This window comes from Trachurus japonicus, chromosome 21, assembly GCF_045865225.1.
Source record: "Trachurus japonicus isolate A0001 chromosome 21, Traja_1.0".
Taxonomy (NCBI): Eukaryota; Metazoa; Chordata; class Actinopteri; order Carangiformes; family Carangidae; genus Trachurus; species Trachurus japonicus.
The window spans coordinates 8,560,168-8,586,208 of NC_140927.1; the positions used below are offsets into that span (position 1 = coordinate 8,560,168).

General features: G+C 43.3%; 1 protein-coding gene and 1 pseudogene across 2 annotated transcripts in view; both read right to left on the reverse strand.

Annotated features, from left to right (window-relative positions):
* LOC146964738 (protein mono-ADP-ribosyltransferase PARP4-like) overlaps positions 1 to 26,041 on the reverse strand; it is a 103,892-nt pseudogene that overhangs the window by 75,878 nt on the left and 1,973 nt on the right. Inside the window, exons 3-7 of the transcript XR_015034573.1 lie at positions 25,545 to 25,674; positions 24,864 to 24,939; positions 24,639 to 24,752; positions 23,959 to 24,293; positions 23,708 to 23,872 (exon numbers count right to left, since the gene is read on the reverse strand). The product of XR_015034573.1 is annotated as a protein mono-ADP-ribosyltransferase PARP4-like (transcript). The remainder of the gene's footprint in view (positions 1 to 23,707; positions 23,873 to 23,958; positions 24,294 to 24,638; positions 24,753 to 24,863; positions 24,940 to 25,544; positions 25,675 to 26,041) is intronic.
* On the reverse strand, positions 79 to 17,452 carry LOC146964741 (uncharacterized). The gene is made up of 8 exons (XM_085766201.1): positions 17,296 to 17,452; positions 8,423 to 8,676; positions 8,219 to 8,344; positions 7,276 to 7,400; positions 2,980 to 3,080; positions 1,773 to 1,861; positions 407 to 515; positions 79 to 296 (listed from the first exon to the last, which is right to left on the reverse strand). Exons 1-8 carry the CDS (start codon positions 17,450 to 17,452, stop codon positions 79 to 81), a joined length of 1,179 nt encoding a protein of 392 aa, XP_085622327.1.

A 26,041-nucleotide genomic window follows, 5' to 3' on the forward strand; every position in this document is an offset into this window, starting at 1 on the left:
ACAGTGTTAAAATTGAACTTCTGTCAATAGATCTGACCTACTGAACAGTGCCTGCAATGACATGTATCTGAGAAGAACTTAAACCAGTCCAAATCCAGTCTGTGCACTAATTATGGCAGAGACGAGTGCTTTCTCAAAGTCGGTGTAGGTTTTGAAATGAGCTGGCAGCTTTAGTGTTTCAAAACATGTAGAGGACGAAGGTTGAGTTCCCCCAGAAATCTCCACTCTCAGCTCAGGAGGAAGCATCTCCCAGCCACTCCAGAATGTCAGCAGCTGGGCCAGTGTATCTGATGAAGCTACAAGTCATAAAATGGATTCAAGACAGCATTTAGTTAGATCATATATATTCATGATACATAGAAGCATTTGTAAAGAGCAATACATTAACCAAATAAGGTGTTTATACCTTTTTCAATGAATGTTCTTAGAAAGCCAGTGATGCGGCACGTGGTCTCCAAGTCAAACTCTTCATCGTCACTGTCCTCAACTGGCCACGTGATTTTTTCTAGGAGCGTCTTAAGAACACAAAAATTATGAATATTTTAAAAGGTAGAACTTATTTTGGTGAAGGAATATGCAGATCACATTGTTGATAAATGGAAAAATAACCAGTCCAGTAATTGAAAGTACATGTCAATTCATCAAGTAAAGTCACAAATACAACTGAATTACTGACTTACCTGAGCTGTGAACTTCATCTCTGCCATTTTTGGTGACTGCGTGACTTACGGTGAGCGTGTTACGTCATTTCCTGCCTGTACCTGCTGCACTGTTGCTGTGTTGTGTTAGACTTTCTCAATCCTCCATCTAGTGTTCTGCTAATTTAATCACTTTAAGCACCAGTGTGCACCACGTTTTGCTACATTACACAACTTTCTGTCACTTAAGTCCTTAACAGGACTCTCCTTGTATTTCTCCATTCAACTTGTTGTATTTGCCACAGGTCCGCTAGTTAGCTTAACATACTAGCTATGGCTTCCCCTCCCTCCTCTCTCTCCTTCTCCTGCTCTGAGTGTCAGATGTTTAGCTACTCCTCTGCCTCCTTTAGTGGTAATGGTATGTGTAATAAGTGTAGCTTGTTTGTAGCTCTGGAGGCGAGGCTCAGCGAGCTAGAGTCCCGGCTCCGCACCATGGAGGCTAGTCCAGCTATAGTAGCTTCACAGTCCAGCTTAGCCGGTGCGGAGCCACCTAGCCTAGCCGCCGCTAGCAGTTCCCTCCCAGCCCCCGAGCAGCCGGGAACTAGCCAGTCCGGCTGGGTGACAACAAACCGAGGGAAACATAGACGCAATAAGCCCGTGTTGGCCCACCAACCCCTTCACGTCTCCAACAGCTTTTCCCCACTCAGCGACACACCCGCTGAGAACGTAACTCAACATGTCGACTCTGTTGCTCACAGCCCCGCTGTGAAGTCGGCATTAGTCATTGGCAGCTCCATTTTACGGTACGTGAAGGTAGAGAAACCAGCGAGCATAAAGTGCATCCCAGGGGCCAGAGCGGGCGACGTTGAGGCTAATCTGAAGCTGCTGGCATGTAAACGTAAGGTTAAATACAGTAAGATTGTAATCCATGTCGGCGGTAATGACACCCGGCTTCGCCAGTCGGAGTTAACTAAGGTTAATATGGCTTCGGTGTGCAACTTTGCAAAGACAATGTCGGACTCCGTAATTTTCTCTGGCCCGCTGCCCAACCTAGTGAGTGACGATATGTTTAGTCGCATGCGTTCATTCCATCGCTGGATGTCTAGGTGGTGCTTAGATAACGACGTGGCTTACATAGATAACTGGACCTCCTTCTGGGGAAAGACTGGTCTGATTGGGAGAGATGGTGTCCATCCAGGGCTGGATTAGCACCCCAAGGGCCCCTGGGCACCAGGTCCCAGAGGGCCCTTGTCGCACACATCACCTCCACCCATTACAAACCAGGAAAGTCATTAAACTCCACCTTAATTAGACCTATTCACAATTGTGTATATGAAGTACCATGTCAAAACCAGACCATAATCACAAACTATTATGTCAAGACTTTCTAGTACAACGAAGGCTGACACAAACAGCAGATCAAATAAACACAACACAACACAACCCACAACATCCACACAATGACCACTAGGGAGTTTACAAGAATGCCATCCTTATAGCCACACAGTAGGCCACAGCTAAATGCAGCCAACATATGAAATTGACAAACCAACCACAATAGCAACATACACACACTGAGTCTTAAGAACTTTGCAAACAATTCTGTGAACTGAAAAGAAGCCTGCTCAAAAGATGAGATAATCCCTCTGTGCATGCTTCTTTCATTGTTTATAATTGCAGCCCTTGTGAATTCCCACACTGCCCAGGTCATTGAACGCACCATCAGCTCAGCGCAAGCACAGAGCGCAAGTGGCTGAACCTGTGTGTGTGTGTGTGTGTGTGTGTGTGTGTGTGTGTGTGTACCAGTTTCAGCAAAACCTATACATACACAAGACATAGCCCCTCTCGCTATAATATATTCCCGACCCGCCGCTATTAAACGTCAGACAGCGGGCTTTTTTACTTTGAAAGGGCAGACAGAGGTGCTGTGTTGCCGGTAGCTTGTCAGTGTGTGGACTGTGGAGCTCATGAGGAGTGGGAGAGTCACAGTGCAGCGTGTAGCAGCCGCGGCGGCCGCCGCCTCTCGTCCTCCCCAGTCCCTGCTCTCAGTGAAACCAGCCCCGCTCTGCTGATGCTCCCAGCCGCCGTCTCATCCGGTTCCCTCACACCTCCGCCGGCTTTCCCGTCAACATCAGCGCGGCCCTGATAACACACTCTGGACTTCATCGTCAGTTTTTTTAATGACCCGCCCCGACCCGCACCACAAATAAAGTAAAGATTTCTTGACCCGCACCGCCCCGCCCCGCGGGCTGACCGCGGGACCCGCGAGCTACGGGTCAGCCCGCGCATCACTAGCTCTCACTTAACATGCCCCATAAAGCGGGGTCCTCCGACGGCTCACCTGCTCTCATCACCGCGGCGCTAGTGCGAGGGGGAGCCGGGCCTGGTTCGGCATCCTCCTCCGGTTGCTCCGGGACTTCTGTGATGTTGGCCGAGGCCGGACTAACAGCGAATGTTTTGTAAAATGATGTGATTCGCGGGACATCTTCAATCACCGCCACTTCTCTGTCTTGCTTTTCCTCTTTGCTCCACCGCTCAAATACTTTTTTTATCCATAATCTTGCTTACTTTTACTCACGCTCTACTACTGACCTCCCGCTCACACACTCTGACCTCTCGCTCGGCAGGGGGCGGGGCCCTTGGCAGGTTGGCAACCAAGGGCTTGGTTGCCATGGGCCCTTGGTTGCCATGGGCCCCTGGGCACGTGCCCAGTGTGCCCCAATTATAATCCGGCCTTGCGTCCATCCTACTCTGGATGGCGCATCCCTCCTATCTAGGAATATAGGGAACTTTATTAGCCGTGCTAATCCCTGACAAGCACCCAGAGTTCAGACCAGCAGGCAGAGCCGCAGTTTAACACGCCCCTCTGCTGGGTCCCTCTTGTTGTCACCCACCCAGCATATAGAAACTGTGTCTGCCTCGAGGCTGTCTAAGCCTAAACCCCAATCTATAGGAGTTGTTTATAGCAACTTAGTTAAAATCAAAACCACTGCTCCAGCAAGCCAAACTAATAGAACTGTTAAATGTGGTTTGCTCAACATTCGTTCTCTCCCATCCAAGTCTCTCCTAGTGAATGACTTAATTACAAGTCACCATATTGACATATTAACACTCACTGAGACCTGGTTGCAGCAAGATGAATATGTTAGTTTGAATGAATCTACCCCTCCTAGTTACATTAACTGTCATGTGCCTCGTAACACAGGCCGAGGAGGAGGAGTGGCTGCTATTTATCAGTCAAATCTGATTATCAACCCTAGACATAATAGTTCATATAATACATTTGAAAGCCTTACTGTCAGCCTCTCTCACCCAGACTGGAAAGCAGAAAAACCACTCTTACTTGCTGTAGTGTATCGTCCTCCTGCACCTTATTCTGAGTTTCTAGAAGAATTCCCTGACTTTCTGTCAAATTTAGCAATGAGCTCAGACAAAGTCATTATAGTAGGTGACTTTAACATTCATGTGGACGTCGATGATGATTGTCTGGCTACTGCATTCAAGTCACTTTTGGATTCAGTCGGCTTCTCTCAGAGGGTAAACAAACCCACTCACACTTTTAATCATATCCTTGACTTAGTACTTACTTATGGAATAGAAGCTGACCATGTCACAGTTCTTCCTCAGAACCCCGTCTTGTCTGACCATTCTTTAATAACATTTGAATTTACTTTAACAAATTATATCCTACCTGGGAAAAAATCCCGCTACAGTAGATGTCTATCTGACACTGCTGTTTCTAGATTTAAAGAGCTTATTCCAGCAGAGCTTGCTGCCACATCCTGTAACCATATTATGGGCAGTGATGCTGACTTCACCACATTCTGTAACCATATTATGGGCAGTTATGCTGGTTTCACCCCCACACAGGTGGACTATCTTGTGGATAGCACTGCAGCAGCACTCCTTGGAACACTTGATGCTGTAGCTCCCCTCAAAAAGAAAGTTATCAATCAGAAAAGAATAGCTCCCTGGTACAGCCCAAACTTGCGCGCTTTGAAACAGAAGACCAGACAGCTGGAAAGGAAAACACATTCCAGCCAACATGAGGAAGACCGTCAAGCCTGGAAGGATAGTTTATTAATATATAAAAAAGAACTCCGTAATGCTAGAAGCAATTACTATTCATCTCTAATAGAAAAGAATAAGAACAACCCCAGGTTCCTTTTCAACACTGTGGCCAGGCTGACCAAGAACCATAGTGTTGTTGAGCCATCCATCCCTCCAACTCTCAGCAGCAACGACTTCCTAACTTTCTTTACCGAAAAGATAGTTAATATTAGAACAAAAATTGCTAGTAATGGCCCACAGATTACGATACCCATAGAAGCACCTCCCAGACTTGGTACACACTTGGACAGCTTCTCTCCCATCGACCTATCAGACTTAACTTCTGCAATTACTTCTTCCAAGTCAGCCACATGTCTGCTGGATCCAGTTCCGACAAGACTACTTAAGGATGTCTTCCCCTTAATTAACATTTCTTTTCTGAACCAAATCAATCTTTCCTTAGCCACAGGCTACGTGCCACAGGCCTTCAAGGTGGCTGTCATTAACCCTTTACTTAAAAAACCTTCTCTTGACCCAGATGTCCTTGCCAACTATCGGCCTATATCCAACCTTCCTTACATCTCTAAGATCCTTGAGAAGATTGTCCTGGAGCAGCTACATGAACATCTGCACAGCAACGAGCTCTTTGAAGCTTTCCAATCTGGATTCAGAGAACACCATAGCACTGAAACAGCACTTGTCAAAGTCTCTAATGATCTTCTTATAGCTTCAGACAGAGGTCTCGTCTCTGTTCTTGTACTTTTGGACCTCAGTGCTGCATTCGACACCATCGACCACAGCATCCTGCTGCAGAGACTAGATCATGAAATAGGGATTAAAGGAACTGCCCTAAAATGGTTTAAGTCATACTTATCTGACAGGTTTCAATTTGTTAATGTTAATAACGACCACTCAGAGTATAGCAGAGTTACGTATGGTGTACCGCAGGGTTCAGTCTTAGGGCCAATCCTCTTCATTCTTTATATGCTCCCATTAGGTGGCATCATCCGGAAGCACTCAATCAATTTTCACTGTTATGCGGATGATACGCAACTCTACTTGTCCATGGAGCCAGATGACAGAAGCCGCCTCATCAATCTGCAAGACTGTCTGAAAGACATTAGATCCTGGATGTCCTCTAACTTCTTGCTACTGAATTCAGATAAAACTGAGGTTATTGTGTTTGGACCTAAACATCTCAGGGACACGTTCTCCAATCAGATCGCTACTCTAGATGGCATCACCCTGACCCCGAGTACAACCGCGAGGAACCTTGGAGTCATTTTTGACCAGGACCTTTCCTTTAGCTCCCACATAAAGCACGTGACTAGGACCGCCTTCTTCCATCTGCGCAGTATCACTAAGATTAGGAATATCCTCTCCCAGAGTGATGCTGAGAAACTAGTACATGCATTTATCACTTCTAGGCTAGACTAGACTACTGCAACTCTCTCCTGTCAGGATGTCCGAAAAACTCTCTAAAGAGTCTCCAGCTGGTCCAGAATGCCGCAGCGAGGGTTTTGACAGGAGTTAGGAAGAGAGAGCACATCTCTCCCACCTTAGCTTCTCTCCACTGGCTTCCTGTAGGATTTAGAATAGACTTCAAAATCCTTCTGCTGACTTATAAGGCTCTTAATGATAAAGCTCCAACCTATCTGAAAGAACTAATCATTCCTTACTGTCCTACCAGAGCACTCCGCTCCCAGAATGCAGGTCTGTTAGTGACTCCCAGTATCTCTAAAAACAGACTGGGAGGTAGAGCCTTCAGTTACCGGGCTCCTTTACTGTGGAACCAGCTCTCTTCATGGGTCAAAGAGGCAGACACTCTAACTACATTTAAGTCTAGACTTAAGACCTTCCTCTATGACAGAGCTTTTAGTTAGGGCTGGCTCAGGTAGCTCTGAACCATTTTATAGCTACGCTGCTATAGGCTTAGACTGCTGGGGACACATCTGGTTACACAGAGCCCTCTCCTCCTCTTCTCTTCTCTTCTCTCCTCTCCTCTCCTCTCCTCTCCTCTCCTCTCCTCAGTATATTTTTGAACTGTCATTTTCTGCTGTACTTTGTAGTTTGGCCTTGGTGTCTCGCACTCTCTCTGTGTTTCCGCAGATCCACCGGAGCTCCATCTCTCTGCACCAGCCGCCGCCTGCATCGCCCCCCCCCTCCCACCCCTTCCCCTGCTGTTAGACCGGCCTCCCCTTCCTTCCCATGGACCAGTCTGCCACCCAGCCCTCCCATCGAGCTGGCCAGCTCTCCCTGCCCCCCCCCGCCCCCTCCCCTCACCAGAGACTGCCTTCATCAACTCCTGCTAACATTTCCATATTTCGCACATTCTGTGACAAACTGTAAACTGTTTTCTTGTCTGTAACAACATCTATTGCACGTCTGTCCGTCCTGGGTGAGGGATCCCTCCTCTGTTGCTCACCCTGAGGTTTCTCCGACTTTTCCCTGTTAAAAGGGTTTTCCATGGAGTTTTTCCTCAGTCGATGTGAGGGTCTAAGGACAGAGGATGTTGTTACGATGCCATGTAAAGCCCTTTGAGACAAACTGTTTGTAAAAACGGGCTATACAAATAAAATTGCCTTGCCTTGCCTTGCCTTTTGGGAAAAGCAGTGGGACAACATCTGGCCTGGATGTGAGGAGGGGCCAGACCATCACATCCTTCAGTCCCCGTTTCAGTTGTTTTATTTGTCGCATGGTCCTCCCAATGACCTAAGGGACAGAACCGACCCATATTACAGCCCAAATTTTACAAAGGTTTGCACAGTAAGGAAAATGTTCATAAAAGCACAATATCAAATCCATTCATCCAACTCTAGTACAGAATATATCAACCCCTCATAAGACATTTATACATTGTAGAATGTATGCAGCTATTCAGATGTGTATTTTTCCAGGATGTCTCTTCATTTTCCAAGAAATGACATTCTACCTCGATAACGAGCTGAAGAAAGTGGTAGTTGTCCTGTCTAGAGTGTCATCTTAATAACTTTTACATAACTATTGGATGAATGGGGAAATTCAACTTAATACATTTCATCAACTGTGTCTATTGCTTGAATGTTGAAAAACTGTAAATGAAAGAGAAGTCAACTATGGTGAACTCTTGACTTTATCATCTTTTTAAAGTAGATTATCAAAAGACAAATTCACAAAACCAGACGTGTGTTGTAGAGGTGCTCTCAATGTACTAAAGTGTGATTTTGTTTCGTTTTTTGTAAAGGATTACATTTTTACATTACATTACATTTACATTACGTTTTGCTAGATATGCCCTATCAACACTTGCAGGTGTGAGAAATGTTGTAGTTAAACTGAATACAGTATGCATTAAATGGTGGTTTTGAAGAGCTTAAACGTGACTAGGCAAAGACTAAATAAGATTAGGTATTCATAGCATGAATTTCACCATGAAAATTTTAGCATTTCCATCTCTGTCAGTGTTGACATAACAAGCCAGGGTTCACAACACTTTCTAAATTTTAACAACTACAGCAATGAATTCTGTCACTTAACCAGCAGGAACTTACTGCATGGAGTAAAAGTTTGTTATGTAGCCATTTCTTGTTTGTTTTGGTGACTGGTGGGAGATCCCAACACATGCAAAGTGCTGAAACTGTCTCCTTCTGTTCTGGTGTAAGTTCTTCATGTTCAAGCTAGAATGAAGACCATACAAGTTATTACATTTGCCCAAACAAAGATTTTTGCAACATTTTTTTTATAATGTTACATACCAGTTCTATGATACTCCTGATATGCAGATCTGGGCAGTCTTCTATAACAACAGTTGCCGTTTCAGGGTCCCCATTGGACAGTACATGAATTACAGCAGGACTTAACCCTGTGACACGGGGACCACCATGCAGAAAGCTGTGGGCCAACATCCTTCCTGCAACCTGGAAGAGGTTGCTTTCAACAAGTACCTCTGATGCTGCTGGAACAAGGTGGTCAGGTTCACCCTCAAATAGCAGTGTTCGGCCCATTCCTCCTGTAAAGTACCAAGAGCGCAAAGGATTAAGTCACAACAATTAATCACTTAAATACATTTTTAAAATTACATCATATTAACCTTCAAATTAGTAAGAGACTTACCAAGATCTAGACTGAATCCAAACTGGAGTTTGGATATTATTGTTGTCATAAAGTAACGCATCACTCCCTCTCCGATAGCAACATCACCTGAAATAAAATACTGATAATAACACAGTGGAAAAACGTGGCTGACTATTACAGGGAACTGAATTAGGTAACATTTAAAGCAGAAGTAAGCAGAATGTTTGTTTTGATATAAGTCTCAAATAGTTATATCTTCCGTCAGCAATCACTTCCATAGAGTGTTTGGTCTGTCAGTCACTCTGCTCTGCTGTAAGCCGAGGAGAAAACTTTCCTTGTATCCTACAACCTTTATCCTATGAGGAGAGAGAATGAGTGGCTGGATGTGTGCAGCCAAAGGGTGCGGGTGAATGTGGTGACGTAGGGACGAGGACCAATAGATCCATGATGAGGGTAGGGGCTGCTAACTCCATCGGCTGACAAGAAGTTAGCCAAAACAACCGGATCGCTTAATTCTGCTTTAACAAGTAAGGGAAAAAATAGTCAATATTCTGTTGGCTGCAATTCTAGAATAGCATCCTCTATATTGACTCTTCTAGATAACAGGACAATATTGTGCATGGCATACTTTCATTAGCAGTCAATTATATAATTTTGGGGATCAGATTCGCCCTTTAAACAATTCCATATAAGATGCTTGAGTGGTATTAACGGATACATTTATATTACTTACCAACAAGAGTACAATGAAGTGGGCATGCCCATTCTTGCTGCCGTTTATAGAATGAGAGAAGTTCCCGTTCCCTGTCCTCTTCAGAGTCCCTTAGATCCATCTTCATTTTAAGTGGTTTCCCAGATTCATGTTCCCATAGCAGATTCTCTTTGAAAACTTTGGAAGCTTCAGCCGGTTCTTTAATGAGCTTCCATTCTAAACAAACAACAACAACAACAACAACAATAACTAGAAAATTTCCTCTCGGGAAATTTTGAATGGGCCACGGGAGCTACTGCGGGTTGTGCCATCTCTGTCAACATGGGAATCAAACCCACGATCTTAAGGTCAAGACAGAGCTGATCAGACAGACACATGATCATCTTTCTATAAGCACTGATATGGAGGAGCTGTAACCACATTAGGTTAACTGTGTGTGTGTGTGTGTGTGTGTGTGTGTGTGTGTGTGTGTGTGTGTATGCCGGTACAATCGTGTCATATTACGTGCGCACCTATCAACTGGACGTGTCACACCCGCGTGCTTTGACGCCTGTGCAGCAGACAGCGCCTGACATGTAATGTAGTTTCCTCATTGACTTATAATGGCCCCCCGTTCACGCGCACGTTCACGTGTGATGACTGCTGCACGCCGGTAATCACACTACGCGTAGTGACCACGTGTAACATTCATGCGTTTTTCAGCGAACGCACGCATTCACGCTCGCGTGAAGCTGATTGAACATTTTTGTCAGGCGCTCACGCGTACGCGGAAACGACGTGCGCAAACTGTGTCACGCGTGACAAGAAGCTGCGTTCGTATGAAGCAGATTGTGCACGTCTGTCTGTCACTGTTTGACTAATGTTGTTACGCGTTCACACGTGCGTGCGGTCGCAGAATCTATTGCTGCGCAGCCGGAAGTTGATCTGCCCGGTGTGCACCACTACGCGTAACGTGACGCGTAGTGTAACTTAGTTGTTCTGTGTTGCATTTTCATTTTCATCCAGTAGATGGTGCAGTCGATCCAATACGAGATACAGATATATAGGCTGTTGCATGACATGATTTATTTGTTCAATGAAGACAGAGAGAATAATCCGTGTCCCAGCTGGCCACAGCGGCCGGCCGGAGCCACTCTCTCCACACCTTGCGTCTGAGCCGCTGTGGACCGTGGTCCATATGCCATCCCCGGGTCGAGCTGCCTGCTCCGCGGGGCGGATCAGCAGCGTGACCCGGGGAACTCTGGTGCAGGGATGGCATATGGACCACGGAGCTCCGGCCGGGGGGTGGGGGGGAGCGGACGCAAGCGGGGGGTGTGGAGAGAGTTGCTCCGGGACCTGGCCGCTGTGGAGCGAAGTTTCCAAATATCATAATAACAAAACAATAGAAAAGTCAAAGACTTAATTTTCCACGTTATTCTGTTTTTGTTTTAAAACAGAATAACAGAAAGACAAAGTTGTTTTTTGTTTGTTTTTTGGTTTTGAAACGGAAAAACGAGGAAACCAAAATCAAATTACGGTCAAATTTTGATTGTCTTTTTGTTTTTGATCTTAAACAACACATTAACGCCGATGACAGACCGGAAATGTCTGAACTCCAAATAAAAGCCCAGTGACTCGTGTTATAGCCACAGACTGTATATGAATGGCCTATAAATACTTTTTTTCTTTGTAACTGTTGCACATGGATACATTTGAGCACATAGATACATTTTCACAGCTGTGTTTATTTTTTCACACAAGCTGATCGTTAACTAATCTTCCTCATGTACTGTTCTCCTCGCTCGTTCTCCTGATCCACCTGTTTGTGTACCTCTGTGTAGGCTCCACCGTGCCATGAGACAAACATGCAAGAAGTAGCGCAGTTTATTGTGTTTCACCGGCGAGGAGCTGTCATTACGCGCGACCATTACGCACGGCGATTCCCCTCATCTAAGCTGCCAATTAGAGTTTGGCGATATCAAGAGACGCAGTCACAAAGATAATTCATAGTTTTCATAGACGTGATCCACGGAGCTGGAGGATAAAACATTGGTTCAGCGACAAGACCGGACACTGCACAGAGCAGCAACCACGAAGACTTAGGTCATCTCACTGGTCATTAAGACACTGTCACGTTTTGAGCGATCACATCCAGCTCTCGCCGCTGTTTTTTTTTTTTCCGCCAGCATTTCAGTCATTGAAAACAGTCCCTGCCTGGAGAATCCCTCACCTAAACCAAGATAAAAGCTTTAGATGTCGTAGGAGGTGAAGCGTCCCCCCCCCCCCGTAGATCCTCTGAATAAAATCGCAGCCGCAACAACAACAACATTCTGCAAACAAATATTGTGGGGGGTCGATTAAACGAGACAGCAGCCGACAGATAGGCTATGCTTAATGTTTGGGTGCAATAAAGTCACTGTTAACAAAATCAACATCTAATCTGTCCCTTCAAAATAAAGTTTGTAACGTGTCTGTTTGGAGCAGCTGCTGACACCTGTGCAGCTGCAGTGACAGTTTCCTCATCACTAAACCTGAGCCACCATCAGATCCTCCCTCGTTCACGTCGTGACGACCGGACATGTCTTTTGGACATATAGGCCTATTGTATATTCTGTGTTTTTCCTCACTTTAACCGTCTCGTTTCAGTTTTTGCTGGTCAACCTGCATCTGGTGCACACCAGCTGTTTCTCTCGCGCTTATTGCTCACTCGCTCAGTCTCAGTCCGCATATAATGAGCCTATTTTAAAAAGGAAAAAACACAGACGCGCAAATTGAAATGACCTAGGCCTATAGTGTCTAACAATTCAATGACCACAGCTGATCACCAGCTTGTCTGGCCCCACCTGTCACGTCTCTGTGAACACAACTATGGGCTTCTTTTTTTTTTCTTCTTCTTTTTTTTTTAATATTTTTTTTTTATAATTAATAAAGAATTAATGTTCGTGAGTCCGGCAGCATCGGGTCCATGCTCCAACACTGGTCGGACCTGGTCGGGTCTTTGCTCATGTATTTGCTCAAACTTGGAGCCAGACCCGGCCCTATAGGAGACCAGAGTCTGGTTGAGTCCCAGCTTTTATTTGAGAACGGTAGCCGGTAAGGGGGGAGGGGGGGGGCGGCGGCGACGTGTCTAATTTAATGACCAGTGAGTTGACAAGTCTTGGTGGTTGCTGCTCTGTGCAGTGTCCCGTCTTGTCCTTGACCCAATGTTTTACCCTCCAGCTCCACGGATCACGTCTCTAAAAATGTATGATCTTTGTGACTGCGTGCAAACTTCCGGGTCACGTAAACCCCACAAATTAAATATTAAAATCAAATTCAGTCCTGCTGCCTGTTTTTCCATTTCGTATTTTTGATTGAGCCTAAAATTGAAATATGAAAAACCAAACATTTTTTTGTTTTTTGTGTTAGATTAAAAAACAAAAAACAAAATAATCTGTCACTTTTTCATTTTTTGATTTTTGATTTCTAATTGAAAATCGAATGGCCGCAAAGTACACGGACCTACACGGACCCAGCTGGAGATGTGCGTTAGGTTTGTGCACCTGAATAGCTGCACAGAGGCTGCAACACTGTCCCGGCCGAGTTTTTTTTTTTTTACACTTTATTAATAATTATATAGGTACTGTAACAAAACTGTCGAGCCATCAGGAAGGTTGAAATTGAAATATCAATGCAGAATCAGTGTCAACCATGGAGCATAAAAAGACATGACATCACTGAGCCTCCTCCTGTCTATAATATAATTATCTCATGGGTCTTTTCCTTTCTCCTTTTCCTTCTCCTTTTTCTCCTCCTTCTGCTTCTTCTTCTCCTTCTTCATTTCGTCCGGCAGGCAAAGTCTGGCTCACTGCTGCCTCCCCTGGTTGACTAAAATAAAAAGTCCAATTACATTACACGTCAAGTGAGGCGCAGTGTTGCACGCGCTGCAAATCCACTTCCGGCCGCGCAGCAACAGAGCCTGCGAACGCACGTGTGTGTGAACGCGTAACATAATTTGTCAAACAGTGACTGTCAGACGTGCACACACACGTTCATACGTACACAGCTTGTTGTCACGTGTGAAATACAACCTGCGCGTAACAACGCACGCACGCACGCACGCCTAACAATTTAACCATGCGTGCACACACACATAGCTGCGCATCCTTACAGTTGTTTTGACACGATTGTACCGCCATAGTGTGTGTGTGTGTGTTTGTGTGTGTGTGTGTGTGTGTGTAACTGTAATCACATGAAGCTGGCTCTAGAGTCTGTGTGTGTGTGTGTGTGTGTGACTGACTTGACACATAGTTAGTTAGTAGCTGCAGCCTGTGTCAGTCTGATTTAGCTGTGTCTGTGTTTATAAACATTTAAACGAGCGCCAGGTGGATTGTTTATGAAGTTAACGAGCTCTGGCCTGAGGATCAAAGAGGTTACCACGGCGATAGGGGCCCCCGCAGGCTGAGACAGACAGAAACGTGGAGAAAAAGAGCCATTTTCTGCCTCTGCACCGGTCTCACAATTAGGCCTAGCATGAGAAAACGGTAACTCCTATCAGAACAAAACACAGATCAACGTTGCTCTAAGGACTTAATGAAAATTTCGGTACGATTTGGTGTTTCTACAGTAAATATTTTGGCGACGCTGGCAGTTTTAAAACATCAGGCCGTTCTGCTCCTCTCAGAAAATATTTGTATTGGACTCAATGAGGAGCAGGGACAGACGTGGCCGCACTCAGAGGCTGATTCTGTAAGTTCTGTAAGTCTCTCTGATATTTTGAGCACATGACATGAGAGATAACAAGTTTGTCTTACAAATTCTGAAAAAATTATGTCTCTGGAGTGTAAATTGTGGCCGTGCTGACAGTTTATCCAGAAAAAATACAGAATGTTTCTTCACTCTCTCCCACTCTAACCGATGATGTCACGCACTCTGACACGAACATTCCATGCAATACACACCCATTATAAACTCATAATTTCTCCAAAAATGATCATGGTCATTGATCAGGGATTGATCAAAAACTATATGACCTATCAAAACGTGGAGTAATACGACAATACACAAGACTTGTGTCTACTGTTTAAAGTTTAAATGAAGTCTCTAGGTCAAAGTATGCCTGAGCAGTAGACGTTTGTTAAACTCCAATGATTGGTCTTTTTCGCTCTTTTTTTTTCGCCCGTCCCATTGACTTACATGCAAATTTTTTGCGCAGTTTTTCGCGACTATGTCGCGAAAAATTCGTAAACTGTTGAGAAAAGTAATAGCACCCCGATCCCGATCAAACCGCACGTTTTGATATATAATTTGTCCTAGTAGCGAAATTTGTCCTAGTAGCGAATCGAAAATCGTCCGGAAGATGAAAAATAATAAAAACTAGGAAAAAAATCCACACAATAACAGTAGTGCCCGGGGCGATTGCCCGTGGCCCTAATAAGTTATCTATTCCAGAGAGACATGTTGTGAGTTGACATGTTACCTGTAGATACATATCCTCTCAGGCTACAGAAAATGAGAAAAGTTCTGTCCATGTCACTGACAAACACGTGTCACCCAACATCTTCAGAATCTGTCACAAAGCTGAGTTGACATAAAAACAGCAAAATTGCAGTCTGAACAAAAACGAAATATTTTAACAGCTAGAATTTCATGATCCAGTTGCATGTGTGTAATTATATTATCTTATCTAATTACATCTTACAGGTGTAATTTTTTTAATGACTGAGTTTCAGTTGCACACAATCTTATATCAACCCTATGGTGATGATACAAACCACTGTTTGTTTCTTTGTGATCCAACTCCTCGTCGATCACTGCTGGTACTACAGCACTCTGTGCTGATGTTCCAGGTGTTACTGGAATACTGTCACTGACTAGGGCTTCACTTGGACCTCCCTCTTGATCTTTTTCTGTTTCCTGCATGGTTGTCCTTGAAGTAAAAATTTTAATTATGGTCATACTCACATATTTGTGTGCACAAGACGCACAACACTCTCCTAAGAGAGACATTTTCACAAAGAAAATTTAATATGCTACTACCCTTGCTGCATTTCTTTAGGAAGTAGCCTACATACCCATTGCAGCTCTCTCGGTGCTTCTTCATCTCTGAAAAGGAAACTTCTTTCTGACACGTGATGCAGGGGATGGCTGGGCCAGAGGCAGAACATGAGCTCTCCTAACAACAACAAAGGACTTTTGATTAATGATTAAAAGTCAACCTGTAGCTAAGCTTTGTTTTGATTATGTATTGAGTCTCTGTAAATTTAGGCTATGTACACAATCTAAGGGTAGATCTTGTTGAAGTGGACGTATGTAGATTGTAGCCTGTCCAATCATCGTCGAAGGGTCTTTCAGATAGGCAAGGGTGTATCCAGTGCTGGGACACTGCAGCAATGCAAGATTTCGACTGCGAGTAGATCCTACAATTTTTAGAAATTCAAAGCCTCCCCCTTGTTGGAGCTTCGGAAACACTTCCATCAGTTTATTTGTGACAACCATGGGATCGTTTTCATTCCCTGGGGGGAGAGGGGGAAATAGTCATAACTCATATTGATTTACCAACTGAACAAATAATCCTGTAATAACTATTATTCACACTATGGAACCTCAAGGAAATTTAAATCGAATGGACTAGGACAGGCTAGACATTAGTCCCAGCCTGGTCAGATGCATACATGAATTGATGAAGCCTCTTAGATGAGAGGTGAAACGTCTTCCTAGACAAATAACCAAGTCCAGTACCAGTTCGATTTAAATTTCCTTGAGATAACTATGACCTGAACAAATGAGAATATTCACAGGCTCACACTATGGAAATACATTAAGATTGAGTCAAATATGAGCATGTGGAAATATTTATGACTATAAATAGAAATGCAGAGTAGAAATACAAATAATTCCAACTCCTTTTTTTGTTTTGGTAAATTCCCATTTTCAAACTAACCTGAAAATGTCACCCTTTGCTCCTGCAGTAAGAAGGTCCGCTTTCAGCACAACATTTGGTACTTTCTCTGCCTTGTGCTCTGCCAAGCAACACACTGTGTGTGTAGCTTGTTCTAGTAATTTGGACTTGTGATGGTCCTCTCTTCCTTCTGGCTCCAGCGTTGTAAGGTGCAAAGAGCCTTGCTACCTCGGCTGCAACACACAAAAATGCCACAACTCAGTGGTCACTAGTCAGTTAAATTTATCTTGGGCTGCTACTGCTAGCTAAAGAAATGTTACTGCTAGCTATCATTACTTTACTTACTACCGATTAGCGAATGGAAAACGGCAAAGTCTGCCTTTATAGCTTTTTCACAAATGGAATAAAGGTTTCACAGATGAGAAACTGTGTTATAGTGAATGTTTAGCCTCTGTAGGATAATCTAGGCCAGATTTGAGAAGTCTAGGCATAGTGGTTTTTGACGTGGACCAGGTCTAATTTAGTCTATATGATGAGAAAATGATGAAATCTGCCTTTATAGCATTTTCACAAATAAAATAAATGTTTCACAGATCAGAAACTGTGTCTGAATAAATCTTCAGGGCCTGTAGATTAATCTAGGCCAGATTTGAGAAGTCTAGGCATAGTGGTTTTTGATCTGGACCTGGTCTAATGAGGTCTGCAGGTATCAAACAAAATCGGTGAATTCTCCCCTTTAGCATTTTCACAAATAAAATAAACGTTTCACAAATACAATAGCGGGTGTCCGCCACAATTAATGTTTTACCTAAAATGTTTTTACATCAAGAGGTGTCACAAAAACCAGACAATCATTGTACAAACAGTCGCACTGCACATTACGTTAATTTCCACTTAACTTTCTCCTTAAGTGCCGAATCGGAGGCTGGCGAATCTGAGGCTAGTGCACGACCGGCTAAATGAAATTAGCCTACTTAGCTTACCTTGCACAGGTGTACGTGAAGGAGCAGCAGATGGAACAGCAGAAGGAACAGCAGGAGCTGCAGCAGGACTTGGCTGGGCCGGAGCCGGCGGACTTCTAAGAGCTTGTTCAATTAAATGAGCTGCTTCTCGCAGCAGCTCCGGGCACGATTTGGCCATCTTGTATGAAACGATTTTGTTTCGTTCGCTCCAGAGCTCTGGTTCGCTCCGCTCGGCTCCGCTGCACACCCTCCTGCACCTCGCATGCTCTGAATCTAATGTGAATAGCGCCACCCAGTGTTTAGGACTGTGTTCACCAGCTCTGCGTCAATCCATTTTATCTGGAATCGATATGCCTTGACTTGATGTGCAGGGTAACCAATCAGGTATTAGGAATCCGCCCACTGACTTTGATGGGTGAGTTTGACAGATAAAATAAATTCATGGTGCACAGCAACACAGGACCATGAAATAATTAATTAAATAGTGAAATAATTAAATATATGTTTTACATGAAATGAATTGGTATTTAATGAATTAATGACACATTTAATAAATTATTTACGTATTTAATTCTACATTTAATTAATTAATGACACATTTAAATAATTATTTAATGGTGTATTTATTTATTTCATTGTGGCACTTTCCTGCAACACAGTACCATGAAATAATTAATTAAATAGTGAAATAATTAAATATATGTTTTAAATGAAATGAATTGGTATTTAATGAATTAATGACACATTTAATAAATTATTTATGTATTTAATACCAATTTAAATTAATTAATGACACATTTAATAAATTATTTATGTATTTAATTAATTAATTCTACATTTAATTAATTAATTACACATTTAAGTAATTATTTAATGGTGTATTTATATATTTCATTGTGGCACTTTCAGTCCTCCATACCCAACCACTAGGGAACAGGTTAACCACTACACTACACTGGAGTTGTGCGAAGAGAGGTTGAGACTTTGATGAATGTGAGATTTTTCAATGATGCTTAAAAAAAAAAGAATAGTATAAATGAGCCACAACAAGTAAGTAGAGGGCCTTTTTGTGACTTGTGACTATTTTTTGATGAAATCAAACAAAGTATAATGCCCATTCCAGCGAATTAAAAAGTTGAGCTCCTGCTACTCTGCTGTGAAAAAAAATGCATTGGGCTGAATGGCAGAGAGAGAGCACCCAGGCTGCATTTAAAAAATATTTTAAATTATTCTCTGAGTCTCTGTGCATTTTTGACGGCATTGTGAGACAGAAGACAAGTGTGGCTACAAACTGTTTCCAAAATCATGAGTGTAGAGTGTCATTTGTAGCTTTGCTGGCAGTTTCAGAAGAAAAGTTCCAGTCGCTTTTTTGGATCTCCTGCACTCTACGATGACGTCACCCACTCTGACCCAACCCCATACACACTCATTGAAAAGTGTGAAATTTGTCAGAAATCCTCATGTGCTTTTAAAGGATTTATCTCAAAAACGGTACAAGCTATGAAAAAGTTGTACATACAGGATGAATACATTAGAAGTTTGTCTACAGCTCAGAATTTGAATGAAGTCTCTAGCTGAAAGTATGTGGACGCTTTAAAGGCTGAAAGAAGTAAGAAGATTTGAAGAGTTTCAAGACTGTTCCAATGCATTCTCTATGGGGAAAAAAAAATCTGAAATAGTTGAATATTGCAAAAAGTATGAATAGTTGAAAAGAGAAAAGTCATAGCACACCTGTCCCGAAAAGGCTGAACATTTTGATGTGAGAATTGTTGAAATAGCACAAAGTATGAATGAATGGCCAAACAGAAGAACAATAGTGTGAATGCTGTTCACACTAACTAGAAAAAGTATTTCCAAGAATGGAAATGGTGTGAATGCTGAAAGCAGCTGAACGCTGTTGCAGAATTAGCAAACAGTGCAAACCATACAAATGTTTGACCGAGGTAGGAATCAAACCCACAACCTCATGGTCAGTAGACTTCCACTCTGCCTCAAAGCCACAGTATACACACAATTACAGAGACTGTTGTCTGTTGATGAGCTGCACTCTGTCTCACTCTGAAGTTAACGAGCCCAAAGCTGCACCTGCTGGAAACACACTGTGTCAACACCAAGAAAGCTTGAGAGTCAAGCTTGAATGACTTACAATGAAAATTTCTGTGAATTTCAGGCTGAGAGCAGCAGTTTCAACATGAAGCAAGTTATCAGAAGTCAACAGAGGACGACTGGAAAAATAATTCACTATAATTGTTGTTGAGGCAAGATTTGAACCAGGAATCGAATCCACAACCTCATGATCACTAAACCTTTACTCTGCCGCTTTGTCACAGAGAGCACAGACATAAGCATGTTGCCATTGTAATGTGATGATGTGCTGCAAACGGTGGCAGTAGCAATTAATGCGTCTCTTAACGAACACCTGTAACCAATTGAGGGTGGGGGAGGGGAGCAGAATTCAACATCACATAACAAGAGTGCTCCCCTTGGATTCGAACCAGTGACCTTGAGGTTGGCAAGCAGCCACCTTAACCACTACACTACACTGGAGTTGTGCGATGAGAGGTTGAGACTTTGATGAATGTGAGATTTTTCAATGATGCTTAAAAAAAAAAGAAAATATAAATGACACGCAGCGATGGGACTGTCTGAGGGTCGCTGCAGCGGCCGTGCTCTACCAAGACATATGACGCTCGCGACTCACCCCCAATCGTCAGCACCGTGGTCACGGGCACGGGCACGGGCACGGGCACGGTCACGCTGCTTCATTGTTGCTGCGCTATGAGCAGACGTGGCGGCGCGCGTAAATGTCACCGTTGTATGAGTGTGTGCTGTGAATTAACGAGTGTGTATGGAGAATGAAAACATAAAGTCCCATCGTTGTGTTGTGTAGCCGACGGTTCAGGGACCGAGTATCACAGCACCAGTGGTGTGTGTGCGCGCGCGCGCCCGCCATCGGGCTGATTTTAGAGGGGGGAGTGAGCGAGAGAGAGTGAGAGAGAGACGGTGCGCCGTGTTTGTATCAGATACAATACAAAGTCTCGCCTGACACCTATATTATAGGAAAACAAAGGACTTTTATGTAAAAAATCAGATGTTCAGCGGCAGGGAACACCCCTATATTCACAATGGATCTTTTTTTCACAACTTCCATATCTTTTTTCATATTTTTTTTCCCTCAACCAAAACTTTCGCGACCCCCCTGCAGTACCTCCGCGGACCCCCTAGGGGTCGCGGACCCCCTGTTGAAGACCTCTGGTCTAGAGTTTAATTTGTGGCCGTGCTGGCAATTTATCCAATCCTGAATGTTTTTTCGATCCCTCTCACTCTAGCGATGATGTCTTCACATTCACACTAATAAAGATTTGAGTGAATACACTAATAAACGCACTCTATGGATGGGAACATCATTCGGTCTTCTAATAGGTGTTTAATATGTTTATGTTTATGTCCAACATGTAAGTGAGTGTCATTTGATGTCAATTACAGCATTAGTTAGTGTGAATGCTGGAAGCATTCACACTATTGTTATTCGGTTCGGCCATTTTCTGCCTTTCTTCGTCATGTAACTAGTCCTTCATACTTTGTGCTATTTCAACAATTCAAATATCAAATTGTTCAGCCTTTTCGGGACAGGTGTGCTATGTCTTTTCTCTTTTCAACTATTCATACTTTTTGCAATATTCAACTATTTCTGATTTTTTTTTTCCCCATAGAGAATGCATTGGAACAGTCTTGAAACTCTTCAAATCTTCTTACTTCTTTCAGCCTTTAAAGCGTCCACATACTTTCAGCTAGAGACTTCATTCAAATTCTGAGCTGTAGACAAACTTCTAATGTATTCATCCTGTATGTACAACTTTTTCATAGCTTGTACCGTTTTTGAGATAAATCCTTTAAAAGCACATGAGGATTTCTGACAAATTTCACACTTTTCAATGAGTGTGTATGGGGTTGGGTCAGAGTGAGTGACATCATCGTTAGAGTGAGAGGGATCGAAAAAACATTCAGGATTTTTTCTGGATAAATTGCCAGCACGGCCACAAATTAAACTCTAGACACATGATTTCCTCACCGGTTTGTAGCCACACTTGTTGTGTCTCATTTAATGTGTTCAAAACAGCAGACAGACTTACAGAATTGTCTCAGTGAGCCTAATTGTGCAGCTAGACCCGCTCCAGTGGCTCATCCACTTCAATAGAAAAGTAGGAGCTGATTTTTTTAGAAAAGCAGAAATGCCCCCCTTTTCTACCTTGCGACCCTGAGAAAAGTTTTTGCCCTACAAACATTTAATGCACATTGCCTCGCTCAGGAAGGTCTGCTTGCCCAGATGGTCAGATGGCCACATTCTGATAAGAGGTACGGTTCTCTTTTTCTGGGCTGTTTTGGGAAGCTGCTCCGAGCTCAAATCTCTCTGCTCTGCTCTGTGTGCAGTTGGTCCAGCTGTAGCGGCCAGCTCGTTATCAAAGTCTATAAATAGAACAGTGCAGCTGCAGCCTGGCTGCTCGTTAAGATGTTTTTAAACACAGCCCCACACACACACATGATAAACCAGACTGACAGAGAATGTCCACGCACAAACACAGGCATCACACTCACACAGACAGACACACACAGACACTCACACACAGTCACACATGCACACATACACAAACAGATAAACACACAAACACAACACTGTTCCACACAGTAAAATGTAAGCATGGTAGTCGCCATGGTAACTTCTGAGGGCAGGCTGCCACACAGGTGTAATCAATCAGATCATTAGGGAGAGAGGAGTTTTGTGGCGCTTAAAGGGATAGTTCACCCTAGAATGATATTTCGCTCATTATCTACTCACCCTCATGTTGACTAAGGGCTGGAAGAATTCTCAGAGTCCACCGTCCCTTCTCTGAGTTACAGGGGGTCTTGGCGTAGCAGTGCATGTCCATATAACGGTTGCAAAGGGACACCAGAGCTCTTCGTAAAAAAACACACACAAAAAAAACATCCAAATACCTCCATGATGCTCGTATGTAATGTCCGTCTTGTGCTGAAGCCCCAAATTGCGTAATTGTCCCGAAAAAAATTAAATAAGTCTATATTTTAAGCTTGTTTGTAGCGGAAGCTTCTCGAAGCTCCTCTTCCTGGTCCGTCCAAATCTCGCGTGATTCGCAGTAACCGCACTGACGCCGGCGCAAATCACGCGAGATTTGGACGGACCAGGAAGAGGAGACAGAGGATGTCCACACACTCACACACAGTCACACACACACACATACACAAACAGACAAACACACAAACACAACACTGTTCCACACAGTAAAATGTAAGCATGGTAGTCGTCATGGTAACTTCTGAGGGCAGGCTGCCAATCAATCAGATCATTAGGGAGAGAGGAGTTTTGTGGCGCTTAACAGTTTTACTTTCTGTAAACATCTCCAACAATTTATATTTTTCTCATGAATTTAAGTTCAGACGTTTAGTCTTTCCAACTCTATTAATAGTAGTACAATTACAGGTGGAGCCTGGGACATAGGATGCAGCTTTTAACATCTATCTATCTATCTATCTATCTATCTATCTATCTATCTATCTATCTATCTATCTATCTATCTATCTATCTATCTATCTATCTATCTATCTATACCCCTCCCTATTTTTTAACCCCTCTGTCTCATTTCTTTCTTTCTTTCTTTCTTTCTTTCTACTCCTTTTCTCTTCCTTTGTTTTTACTCCATTTCTTTCTTTCTTTCTTTCTTTCTTTCACTCCATTTCTGTCTTTTTACTTCTTTGTTTGTTTGATTGTTTCTTTCTTTCTTTCTATTCCTTTTCTCTTCCTTTGTTTTTACTCCATTTCTTTCTTTCTTTCTTTCTTTCTTTCTTTCTTTCTTTCTTTCTTTCTTTCTTTCTTTCTTTCTTTCACTCCATTTCTGTCTTTTTACTTCTTTGTTTGTTTGATTCCTTCTTTCTTTCTGTCCTTTTCTTTTTTCTCTCTTGTTTCAATCTTTCTTTCTTTCTTTCTTTCAACAATTTCTTCAGCTCATTCAGCATTGCTTCCAGCATTCACACCATTTCCATTCTTGGAAATGTTTTTTCTAGTTTGATACTATTTCAAACTCAGACTATTTGTTGATGTAACAAAATCAGAGTTGAATCTTATCTAACAGCTAAACTTATCGGTGTTGATCACACAGTGACACATGTGAAATGATAAACTGTGACTATGGAGAGTAACACCTTTTTGGTCATGGGCAGTTCACCCAGCTGTCTCACTGCCCTCCACAGTTCAGTTTTATTTCTTGACAGCATGAGAAGCTTCTTGAGTTTGTGGGAGAATAAACTCTGATGATCTGATTTTCTTCACCCAGTCACTTCATTGGATCAGCGTTGTGCGGATTCTAACATGTGCCATGAGTTGTAGGTGTGTGTGAGCTGTACATCTGTTCAGCGTTACCTGGCAGAGGTCCAGTTTCTCAGAGAGGAGCTTGGCAGAGGCGTTATACTGAGGCGCCCGGTGCGGCAGTAGAGTGTAAAATTCCCCCAAGAGGGAGATCGCTTTGATGTAATCGTCCTCTCTGACCTTCTGAGCCTGAAGCAACAAGCCCTCTGCCCTGGTCACCTACACGGAGTACAAGGGCAACTCCAGTGAGATTCATGATGAGCAGGTTTGAGACGTTACCGATCAACCCGTGGAGGAAGCCTTACATCGTTGAGGCTGAGCTTGTCGATTGAGACGGTGAGGATGAGGCGAAGGCTGCCCAGGGCCTCGGTCCACAGCATCTCCACGAACACTCCTGTGATAAGCTCGCTGTGTTCAGCCTCTCTTCCAGCAGCAGCTGTCGGGCCAAACCAAGCACATGTAAATCACCTCATCGGCTCATTGGCCTCGGCTACAGCAGCCGCACGTCCAGGTCTCGGGCCTGTGGAGGGATGCTGCTCCTCGGGTTCAGACCTGCAGCCTGGACTTGGTCCGTCAGAGCCTGGTACACCTCCAGAGCTTCCTCTGACGTGGATGGAAACACCAGCATGTCCTTCACCGTCTGAGGAGTGTAGGCTTGTATGGTCATTATGTTTATGTTTATAGTATACCTTTCACTAGACACTTTATAGTACACTTGATTTATACTATTTCAATGAACTACAACATGCCTTAAATGCTATTGAAAATCAGACATGAATGAAAAACAGATATCTACATACAGTAATTCAACATGCCAAGGAAAACTGTTACAGCTGATTCCAGACACATACAATCAGCACAAAGATAAAGTAGCATGTAAAACTACCAACAGTGATATGACAGATATGTAAACTCTGAAACAATATTTGCAACGGACACTGAAATTAGTCTTTGTTTCTAATCACGATTTCTCAAGATTTCTAACCTTGGCTCCGACATCGTTCTTCCAGTACCTGACCACGCGGTACTGTCGTCCTCCCTCTGCTTTGACACTCTGCAGCTCCAGCACACACCATGTCTGGCTCTTTATCTTGAGACGCTGTATATTATTAATAGGACGATTATTAGTATGGTATTAATTTGTGTATTAATTAATAAAAGGAATTCCATTGCCAAGATAAGAACAACAGTAACAAGCTAAAAAAGCTGCACTTTTACCTTGAATACTTGGCCACTTGAAAATGTCCGGATACGATGGAACATCAGAATCAGTCTCCGTGTGAACTCTGTGTGATTCAAAATATACAACAACAAAACAGCAAAGATGAGTCATATTTCATCTGTGTTTTTTGGAAATGTGACAAAGTGTGAGCAGTCGACCCGAGATGGGGGTGTGGGGGTGTAGGGGTGGTCCTATAGCAGAGGACTTCAACAGGGGGGTCTATAAGGTACTGCAGCAGGGTTGCAAAATTTTGGGTTGGACAATATTTCATTTTTTTTTATTACAATATACACAGCAGGGGCTCCCTGCTCCATCTCTCCATCAGTTTGGGGGTCACTGTCCTGAAAAATATTGAACCCCCTGCTCTATAGCCCTACAAGACCAAAGGAGGAGGGAGTAGTAAAACTGACAACTAAACAAAAACAGAAACTGTGTGAGCTCCATGATTCTCCTCAAATGAGACATGTAACATTTTTATGAAATAAGAGCTGAAATAAAGCAAAAGGTTTCCAGTGAGTGAGTGTAACTGTGAAAACGACAAGAAAAACAGCATAAAATATCAAAGAAATGTTTTAGAACAATAACAACAAAGACAGGACTGAACCTTTAAATGTCAGTGCCTGAATCTGTGCATGTCTGGGCTAACATGAGAGCGACTGCTTTTCACACCTGAACTTTTCCAGGATGTTGCCGCTGCTCTCCTGCGGCTCTGCCTTCTGAGATAAACTGACAGAGGCCGCGGGTTCGGCCTGGACTGTGGGAGGCTCAGCAACAGCCGTGCTCCTCGGTGCTTCAGGCGCTACAGTGAACAGGAGAGAACAGACACCTTAAAGGTTCTGCAAGGGGCTGGCGTGCATTCAAACCGGAGCAGCATGTAAACAATGCTGCACACTCAAACAAGAAAAAGCTTCATTGTGCAACACCGCTGCAGGTTTGACTGAGCACTAAAGACGATCTGAATGTGTGACAAAGTATAAGACTGCGCACACCTGTAGAACAAACACAGTCTCTATCCGACCTACAGACTCCTGTTCTGTTAAACATGATATACAGCATCTTTAAGAACCTATATATCAGAGCTGAGGAGGACAAGGGGGTAAAACTCATGATGATTGATCAGTAAACTGTGTAATCATGAGTCACTGTGCTGGAGCTGGGTGGAGACC